This window comes from Arachis hypogaea, chromosome 9 (assembly GCF_003086295.3).
Source record: "Arachis hypogaea cultivar Tifrunner chromosome 9, arahy.Tifrunner.gnm2.J5K5, whole genome shotgun sequence".
Lineage (NCBI taxonomy): Eukaryota > Viridiplantae > Streptophyta > Magnoliopsida > Fabales > Fabaceae > Arachis > Arachis hypogaea.
Window position 1 is genome coordinate 8,534,175 of NC_092044.1, and position 10,716 is coordinate 8,544,890.

The window sequence follows — 10,716 nt, forward strand, 5'->3', positions numbered from 1 at the left end:
TTCCTACTTCTGTTATCATATGTTTAATAGTTATGGTTTCCTTAGCACGCAGGTTAACCCGTTCCTTGAGCGTTGCGCTTTTATTTTGCGATTTTGTTTCCTCTTTTCTTCAAGGCTCCTACCATATTATAACTCTTCTGCTATTATATGTACTCATTTTATTTTAGAGGTCGTAATACCACACCACCTCTGTTTTACGGCTTAAGCGTAAAGCTTAGTGTGGTAGGGTGTCACATTGGTAACGTAGCTTTTGAAATTTAAAAATACTATAAAGGACATAAATTTAAGCGTTAAATTTGAAAATTAGTTAATATATGAGATTATATTAGACTTTTAAATTTTGAAAAGCTCCACCTTAGTTGCTTTTAAAAGTACCACGATCTTTTAAAATCTACAAGCACAAGCACATAATTTTTTTATTTAGTACACATAAAATGAGGAGTTTACAAGCACAAGCATCTCTTCGAAAAGTTTTGCCAAATCAAGCCTTAGTATTGTTTGAAGTGAGGGGAGAACTACTATTTAATATAAAATTTTTCACATAAACAATTGGAAATATTTGTGCAAATGCTTATGAAGGCAGCATTTTGGAATTTGCAGCCAATGCAAACTAAGTTATTTGTGAAGTCAAATTTACAAGTTTTGGTCAATTACAAGGTTAACGTGGATCATTTATAAAATTCCAATGTGAACTTCTAATACTTTGCAATACTTGAAGAAATTTTTTTTTGGCAATTCTAAGTGTTATGTTCACGTTTCTTAAAATGTTTTGGAATTTATTGGTTATAATGTTGTATAAAATAAGATTACAGTTGAAGTTGTTAATGTTACCACAGTTAGCAATCATACCTAAAAAGTATATTCTTTTAGCTTAGGAATATTTTTCTAAGTTTATTTTGAAAAAAAATAAAACTATTTGAAAGGATTGTTTTGAAATTTTTTAAATTTTTTCAAGGACTATTTTAAAAATTTTTAAACTCTTTGGGAACTTATTTGTACTTCACTCTAAAGATTGATTTGTCTAGTTCAAATACGTGGATATTTAATGGCCATGTGTTCAAGTTAACATTTCATGTCAACAATCACCGTTAGTGACTAACAAAGAGGAACTGTATTATCTAATTTTGGAGACTATTTTGTATATTTTAAAACTTAAGGGACTAAAGTGTTCAATTTTATAAACCTTATGGACTTATTTGGATAATTACCATGATTCTGAAAATTGAATTGGACCAGCCAGTCGAACTGGTCCAATAAAAACCGATAGCTTTTGTGGTTCGATTCATCAAGAGAAGCTACCATTTTCAAAAACCGTGTGAAGACTGCTGAATAGGTTGGTCAGACCGAACTGAAACGTGACCAATTTACATGAAATGGCAATGTTCGAAAAATCAGAACCCGTTTCTTTCCTTGCTCCTCGAGTGCCTTTCTTCTTTTCTTTCCTTTAGGAATCAGAACCTTTCACTGCCCTCAGCCAAAAAAACCCTTGCCATCTAGTCTTTGCCATCGCTGTAAGGAGTGTGACACTACGGTTGTCCATCACAGATAGGAGCTTCCCTCTTCATCCTATCGGCGTGCTCTAAGTACCCATGTTTGCTCTTACCGATCATAGCTTCTTCCTCGAATTCTGTAAGACCCCAAAAAATTATAAAAGAATTAATTGGATAATTAATCATTAAGTTAAAATAGTTAAAACACATTCAGATGGAGTCAAAAATCAAGACTTAAAAATTTAAAAATTTAAATATGATAATTGAATTCGGTGAATTTTTTCGAGTAGAAAAATATAATTTACTATGAAAAAATGCATAAAAAGGCGTATTGGTAAATTAACCGGTAGTACCAGCTTAAGTATGCTCGGCACTGCGAATGAGATAATTAATTATGAATGAAGAGGGTTAAGAAATTAAAATTTATAATCGAAAAAATGGAAATAACTAGAATACACATTGAAAAGCTAATCTTAAAAGTTTTGTCTCAAAAATGGGCCAACGGACTAAAATGAGTGAAACTAGACCCAAAGCCCACGTATATAAACACTCTCCCACACACTTAACTCCATCACAATTCAGATTTCAGAGAGAGAGAGAGAGAGAGAGAGAGAGAGAGAGAGAGAGAGAGAGAGAGAGAGAGAGAGAGAGAGAGAGAGAGAGAGAGAGAGAGAGAGAGAGAGAGAGAGAGAGAGAGAGGGAAACCAAAAACCCTAACTTCAATCACCCATAATTTTTGATCCGGAGTTTCGTTTGATGAGCTGTTTGCGATCACGTGTTGCTCTCTTTATCTTCTTCGATTCTATCTAGGTATTGTGGTAAGTACTTTTGGTTTGGGTTTTGAAGAAATCTTATGATTTTGGTTGTTTAGGAGTGCTCTAGCATGAGCTATTGGTAGGTTCCATCACCAATCTCAGTGGATTAGGATAAAAAAGTGTTATCCCTTTTAATTGTCCAATTTTATGAATCCTAGGTTGGTATATGTGTGAAATTAGTCACATCAGAGTTTTTGGGTGATTTTGGTACATATTGGGAGTTTAATTTTGGTGTGCGAAGCTTTTGGGTGAACTTTGGTGGCTTGTTTGGAGCTTGGGTGTCATTGAGAAGAAAATCTAAGTGTTGGGTGTGAACCGTCGTCATCAAGGTACTGTTTAAATTTCATTAAAATACCATGTAATATGACATGAAACCCTAGGCTAGTTGTCCCTAGAAATATGATTGAATTGTAGGATTATATATAATTAAATGTTGTAATTGATGAAGTGTAGGTTTTGATTTTGAATTGGTAATTGGTTGTTTATGAGTTGTGAAAATGTGGTATGAGTTGCTTAGAAGTGAATTATTGTATGAGAAGGTGATATGAGCTTGATGATTGAAATTATGAATTTATGAAATGATGAATTATTGAGTTGATGAATTAATGAATGTTGGGTCGGAGGCCGTGAATTTTGGGCCTGAAGCCGTAATCGGGTAAGTCCAGATAAGTATGCTTGATTTGAGTGTATGAATTTAGTGTGATTATGTTTGGATTTGGTAACTATTGCATCTTTATTTGAATTTTTTTGTTTTTGTAAAATTTTATTTATTTTGGATCAAACCATATTTATAAATAAATATTAAAAATACAGACCTAAATTTTATAAATTACAAGATTTATAGAAAAAAGTCTTTTTTATATGTATGAGAAAAAAAAGTCTTCTTCTAAAATGTTCACAAGAAATACATAAAAAAATTCTATAGTAATTAAATACATTTTTTGGAATAATAATGAACAAATTTTATTTTAAAATACTAATTAAATTAAACAATTATTTAAAATAACTATCAAAATTTATTAGAAATATAAAAAGAGTAATAATTTGGTTAAAAAAATTGAGAAAGTAATATATATTTAGAAAAACAATATGGTTACGGTTTAAAAGGTTAAAAATTTTCATAAATAATAGTTCTAGTAAATAATATAAAATTTGTGATATACGTAAATATAATTTTTAATTAATATATATTATTTGAATATTAATTTAAATTTAAATTTATCTATTTTAAATATTAAACAGTATTTTATATTGTATTTTGATTTTTAAGTTGATAAATGAATAATTAATTATTTTTAATTTATTATGTGTTAATTTTTAATTATAAGATGAATTTGATTATTTCACGTATTAAGTATTAAGTATTGAATTTTTTTTTGTGACTATATCAAGTATTGAATTTGATTATATTTACGTATATTGTAAATTTTATATTATTTACTATAATTATTATTTATGAAAATGTTTTAATCTTTTAAACCGTAATTATTATCCAAAATAAATAGAATTCACAAAAAAAAAAATCCAATATCATTTTTGTAGTTACTAATTAAATAAATATTTATTATATTTAGTTACTAATTTTTTTTACGTGTTTCAAAGAGTAGCAAAAAAAAAAAAAAACAAAAAAATTCTACAACTTATTAAAATAATAGTAGATATTATCTTTTAAGTTTTTTCTCTCTAGATATTTAGTAATTTTTTTCTATTGACAATAAATATATATAGACATAGAAAATTTTCTCCTTCTACATTATAGAATTTACCTAATTAAAATAGTTTGATAATCCGTCCAAGTTTCAAAATCTTGGTAATTACTAATTATTCAATAAAAAATAAAAATGTTAGAGTGACAAATAAAGAAGTATGAAAAGAAAAAAAAATTGGATTATTTTTTTGCTTTTTTGTTGAGCCAGAGAGCCCAGTTGAAGGGCCCAAATCCAAGTTTATGCTTCGTAAGTGAGTGACAGTGAGTAATGTGTAAAACCCTAACTTCGTCTTCTCTTGGTTCGCACGTCCCAAGTTTTTGAAGCTCCTCGAAATTTCATCTTCCGCAGCGATAGCAGCAAGACGAGGTTGCCAATATGAAGGTTTTATTCCCGAAACCCTAATTTCTGTTCACGATTCGATTTATTAATATTATTATTCTGTTTGTTCATCATTGTTTGCTCCTTTTCTTTTAGTTCAATATTGCAAATCCCACAACTGGATGCCAGAAGAAGCTTGAGATCGATGATGATCAGAAACTGTAATCATTTCTTCCTTTTGGTTATAGCTTCAGTTATGGAGTTGTTAAGTTCAGTTAGATGCTAGTTAGAAGTAGATTTTAGTTTTTTTTTGTAGTTTTTGGTATCTGAAAGATTTGATGAGGTATGTTCTGTGAATGCGTGATCTTTCTATACTCTACTAATTCGTGAATTATAGTGACCATATTTGACGAATTTATTTGAAGAGATGTTTGTTAAGTAGGAATTGTGTTGCAACCTTCTGGTCTTCTTTTATCTGATAATATTTTGTTTATTTTAGAACTCTATTTCCAAGTGAAAAATTAGCCATCTCATCACAAACGTAACTAAGTGTTTACTATTAGTTCTTCCTTTACCATTGTCCCGTTGATCCTTTCTTAGTTCGTGTACCTGGTGATCTTTTAGGCTTCTATGTTTTTTAGGGAATTTGTTAGCTAAGTGAGACCATAACTCATACAATGCAATTCAATGATCTTTATTTCTTCATGCATATGTCATAACCTATTAGTGTTCTGAGGTTTTTTCCCGGTTATATTCCACAAGCTAAACATATTTTCGCTCTCCCCATTTATATCTCTAGTACTACATGACCCCAACTGTTGCCAAAACTGTGTTTCAAGCCATATGAATTACTATTATTTACTGTCATTGGTTCCATTATTTTCTCATCCAGCATCATTTATGTGAAGCTCATCCATGCACCCTTCTCTCAGCTATCACCTTCGGTTTATTGTTTTCCTCATATCTGACCACGCTTTTGTCCTTAACTATGATCAGTGGAAACCCCTGATTGCTTCTGGAATCTTGTATCACAAACTATTGTCTATATTACCTTCCCAAACAGGAGAGAGAGACCAATTGATAGTCTAGTAATTTTAATTGATTTCCTTTTGACCAACACCAACCTAGCTGCTTCTTTTCAAGTTGTTAACTATTGAGCTATTTGGCTTGTTTAAACTGTTGTAATGCTCATGTGGAAATTACAGACGAGCATTCTGGGACAAGAGGATCTCACAGGAGGTCAATGGAGATGCTCTTGGTGAGGTATGCTCTTTAGATGGAAACCTTCAAACCTGGAAATTGCTGGCCTAATATCTTTTGTCGAACGTTAATGTTGATTTGACTTATTTATGCTACCATTAGGAGTTCAAAGGATATGTCTTTAAAATTACCGGTGGCTGTGACAAACAAGGTTTTCCAATGAAGCAGGGAGTGCTTACCCCTGGCCGTGTCCGTCTCTTGCTCCACAGAGGTAGGATTTTTCGTAAAGCTTAAATTTTACTGTTGATTTTCCTTCTAGTAATGGGACTAGGTAATAAAACATGTTCTTACGGTGGAGATACATATTGAAATAGAGGACAAACTAAAACATGAAATAAGCTGAAAAATGTTCCCAGTGAAAGCAATTTTATGCCACTCACATAATCTCCTTAACTAATGTTGCTTGCACATCACTATGATCCATCTACGCCTTCCCTTTATCTTTCTAGTATAAAGTATTAACTGACATGTCCTCTGTTTCATTTACTCTTATTGTGTAAACAGGAACTCCATGCTTCCGTGGGTATGGAAGGCGTAACGGAGAGCGCCGGAGGAAGTCTGTTCGTGGTTGCATTGTCAGCCCAGATCTCTCTGTCTTGAACTTGGTGATTGTGAAGAAGGGTGACAATGATTTACCTGGATTGACTGATATTGAAAAGCCAAGAATGAGAGGCCCAAAGAGAGCATCCAAGATCCGTAAGCTGTTCAACCTTTCCAAGGAGGATGATGTGAGGAAATATGTCAACACATATCGCCGTACCTTCACTACAAAATCAGGTAAAGTGTCTGATGCTCTTGTATGCTTTATTTGTTTTTTCATTGGATGTTGCCAGTATGATATCTCTGCTATTGGATGCAGTAGTAGGTTTAGTAACTAGAAAATACTTCAATCCAGTCATTATTTCTATCTTTTCTGCCACTCAGCTGCTATGTTTACTTGGTTCAAAATTTCAATAAGATTTATGCTGACCCAGGTTATTTTTTCCATGTGGCACATGTGCTTTGCTAGTGCTTATTGTGTGTTCATGCATCAACAATACGATGGACATGTGTTTTTCTTAGCATCTCCTTTTTCTTGTATGTATTATGGAATAGGATTACAAATTATGAGTAGCACAGAAGTAATGTCCCTTGTCCACTCATTCAAGTTTGACGACATAACATGCATTTTCATGAAATAGTTTGGAGTGATGATAGTGGAACCTGTTTGTATTGAAGAGATCTCTTTAAAATAATTTTCGATGGACCCTGGATATCCAATTTAATTAGGTGGTTGCCGAAAAAAGTCTGATGAATTAGAATCATAATCTGAATGATGGATGTCTTTGTTTCAGGTAAAAAGGTGAGCAAAGCTCCAAAGATTCAACGCCTGGTCACCCCATTGACACTGCAAAGGAAGCGTGCAAGGATTTCCGACAAGAAGAAGAGAATCGCAAAGGCAAAATCAGAGGCAGCTGAGTACCAGAAGCTTCTTGCCTCCAGGTTGAAGGAGCAGAGGGAACGGCGCAGTGAGAGTTTGGCAAAGAGGAGGTCCAAGCTTTCTAGTGCTGCTGCTAAAGCTACAACTTCATAAGTTACTTTAAGAGAGATATGGTGAAGCTTGATTTTCATCCTAGTTTTGGTAGTGTCATTCCATGATGGCTGCTTCATGCTAAACACTTGTGTATTTGCTATTTGAATACATTGAGTATGTTGATTTATTAATATTGTATTCGACACTAGAACGGATTGGAAGTATTTTACCTGCTTGAATTTTATAGCAATTTTATACATTCTAGGCTCTAGCTTGTGGTTTAGAGATAAATTAGTTTAGAAAAATCCAAAGCAACCAACACCTCATGAGAATCAACACTATACTACATGGATATAAGTGTAGAATTGGATAAACAGCAAAAAAGTTACAAAACTTTATTAAATTTATAGAGAATATATGAATTCTACATAATTTTTTTATTATTATCATAAAAAAAGATTGTCTTAGTTAAAAGGTATGTGTATACTACCGTCACCTTTATTCCATAACCAAATTAGGAAAATGCTTTAACAAATACCATCCCTTTCTTGTAAAAGCCCTAACCTTGCCTGCAGTTCCAAAATTTCCGCCACAAGGTAACTGTTCATACCCTGGCCCAATGATAAGGACCCAGGTCCAAATAAAAGGCCTAATCCGAAGAACTGAGCCTTGCTAAGCACCGACCTTCATGCTAAGAAGTCGGTGTTAACTACGACTTACTCTAAAGAAGTCGGACATGAGATTAGCTGGCAGATAAACACTCATTCAAATGAGTAATCGCCCCTAAAATCTCTCTAACCGCTTCATCAAGCCATATCTTAACCTCCCTAAGATAGAGGGACGGTTAACACCCAAAAGATACGGCACTACTCCAACGGTGGTTATTGGCTTACCACTATAAATACACTGACACCCCTCAGGTATTTCTAAGCCCAATACTCTCTAGACTTGCTCACACCCTTGCTAACTTAGGCATCGGAGTGTCTTTGCAGGTACCACCCCCATCTCCTCGCACAAACAAGTCGGACGGAGCCTCCCGAGTTGCAGATCCATTCGGAATCCTCCTTCTTCACACATTTGGGCCACCAACTCCATCCAACCCATCAATCTCCGGTTACCCACCGTAACATTGGCGCCGTTGCCGGGGACCCGAGAGATCATCCATCGATGGCGGACAGATCCCACGAAGAAGGCCATGTGGAGACAGATTCTGAACAAGAGAATATGGACACAGGCAATAACGATGTGGATTTCACCCTCCACCAGGAAATCGATAATCAACACAGGGAAGGCACCTCCGGAGTAAAAAACCCAAAGGTAAACTCCTCAGAAGGGCGCGAGTCAGAAAATGAAGGACCACCCCATGTAACTGAACTCATGGGATTAATCCACAGCCGCCTGAGCAATTAGAGCAGGAGCGAGAGCGGCAAAAGGAAACTGAAAAGAGCCTAAAAGAGGAGATGGAACGACGAAAAGAGTTAGAAAGAAAACTCTTAAAGTTGGAATCCTCCCTCAAAGGTCGCAACTCCCGTGACGAACAAGAAGAGCCACCCTTAGGTGGGGAGGATCCCTTTAGCGAGGACATAATGAGGGCTAAAGTTCCGAGGAACTTCAAAAGCCCCGATATGGACCTCTACGACGGAACCACGGATCCAAAGCATCATCTGAGCAACTTCAAAAGTCGGATGTACCTAGCCGATGCTTCCGACGCTACGCGATGCAAGGCCTTCCCGACTACTCTATCGAAAGCAGCGATGAAGTGGTTCGATAGCCTCCCCCCGAGGTCGGTTACTAGCTTTGAAGACCTCTCAAGGAAGTTTTTGATGAGATTCTCAATCCAGAAAGACAAAGTGAAACATGCACCGAGCCTCCTGGGAATAAAACAGGAGGTCGGAGAATCTTTACGAGCCTATATGGAGAGGTTCAACAAAGCATGTTTGGAAATTCAGGACCTGCCCACAGAGGCAGTCATAATGGGATTAGTCAATGGGTTTAGAGAAGGTCCCTTCTCGCAGTCCATATCTAAAAGACATCCCGTTTCTCTAAGTGATGTACAGGAAAGAGCTGAAAAGTACATCAATATGGAAGAAAATGCCAAGTTGAGAGACCTGAGCTGGCGACCTGGGCCCCCTCCCTCAACAAAAGAGAGGGAGCGGGAAACCAAGAAAAAGGAAGAACTCAGTCTCGAAAGGCCAAGAAAATACCACTCTTATACTCCTCTGAAAGTTTCTATAGTGGATGTATACAGAGAGATTTGCAAACTGAGAGACTGCCACCCCCCAGACCAATTAAAAATAAAAAAGGGGGGAGCCGCAGCGATTACTGCGAGTACCATAAAATATATGGTCACTCCACAAACGACTGTTACGATCTCAAAAATGTGATAGAAACGCTGGCCAGAGAAGGTCGGCTCGATAGATATCTCATAGAAAGGTCGGACGGTCATGGAAAGAGAAAGCGAGACGAAATGGATAGAAGAGACCCACCACCGCAGACACCAGAGAGACATATCCATATGATCTCAGGAGGGTTCGCGGGAGGGGGACTTACCAAATCCTCTCGCAAAAGACATCTCAAAAGAGTCTATCAGGTCGGGGAAGAGTCACCCGACCTTCCTACCATTTCATTCACAAAAGAAGATGGGCAAGGAATAATCCCTGGACACGACGATCCAGTGGTAATAACTATGATCCTAGCAAATGCCCATCTCCACAGAACCCTAGTAGACCAAGGAAGCTCGGCGGACATTCTTTTCAAGCCTGCTTTCGACAAGCTAGGGTTAGATGAGAAAGAGTTAAGAGTCTATCCCGACACCCTATACGGATTAGGGGACACGCCAATAAAACCACTAGGATTTTTGCCCCTTCACACCACTTTTGGAAAGGGGGAAAAATCAAAGACTCTGAGCATAGACTTCATAGTCATTGACGTGGGGTCAGCGTATAATGCTTTAATCGGCAGAGGTACCCTTAATCGGCTCGGAGCAGTGGTATCCACTCCCCACCTCTGCATGAAATTCCCGACCTCAGCGGGGATAGCAACGGTAAGGGGAGACCAAAAATTGGCGAGGAAATGCTACAATGAAAGCCTAAATCTGAGAGGAAAGGTAGAGAAGTTCACACAATAGAGCTCGGTGGCGCAAGGGCCAGAGAAGAACTGCGACCACAACCGGGAGGAAAAACCGAGGAAGTACAGGTCGGCAAAGAGGAAGGAAAAAATACTCATGTAGGAGCCAACTTAGGGGAAACCCTAAAACAAGAATTGACCAAGCTCCTAAGAGATAATTCTGACCTCTTCGCCTGGAAGGCCTCTGACATGCCTGGGATAGACCCGGAGCTCATGTCCCACAAGCTTTCGGTTTATCCAGGATCCCGACCTGTACAACAAAGAAGACGCAAGCTCGGCCCAGAGCGAGCCCTAATAGTAGAAGAGCAAGTACAGGCGCTCCTGGAAGCTGGCTTTATCAGAGAAGTCAAGTACCCAACATGGCTAGCCAATGTAGTGCTAGTCAAAAAACAGAATGGCAAATGGAGAATGTGTGTCGACTATACCGACTTAAATAAGGCATGTCCCAATGACCCTTATCCCCTACCAAGTATTGATACCCTAGT

General features: G+C 36.7%; 1 protein-coding gene across 1 annotated transcript; it reads left to right on the forward strand.

Annotated features, from left to right (window-relative positions):
- The first annotated feature begins 4,057 nt into the window (after positions 1-4,057).
- LOC112710257 (small ribosomal subunit protein eS6) lies at positions 4,058-7,362 on the forward strand. Its single transcript, XM_025762418.3, has 6 exons — positions 4,058-4,395; positions 4,489-4,553; positions 5,538-5,595; positions 5,695-5,803; positions 6,097-6,369; positions 6,927-7,362. The coding sequence occupies exons 1-6, from the start codon at positions 4,390-4,392 to the stop codon at positions 7,163-7,165; spliced, it is 750 nt and encodes a 249-aa protein (XP_025618203.1). The 5' UTR covers positions 4,058-4,389; the 3' UTR covers positions 7,166-7,362.
- The last annotated feature ends 3,354 nt before the right edge of the window (positions 7,363-10,716 follow it).

Excerpts from the sequence above, each read along its gene's own strand:
- LOC112710257 (XM_025762418.3), top strand. Across the intron at positions 4,554-5,537 it reads ATCGATGATGATCAGAAACT|ACGAGCATTCTGGGACAAGA; the intron begins GTAATCATTTCT and ends TGGAAATTACAG. Across the intron at positions 6,370-6,926 it reads TACCTTCACTACAAAATCAG|GTAAAAAGGTGAGCAAAGCT; the intron begins GTAAAGTGTCTG and ends TCTTTGTTTCAG.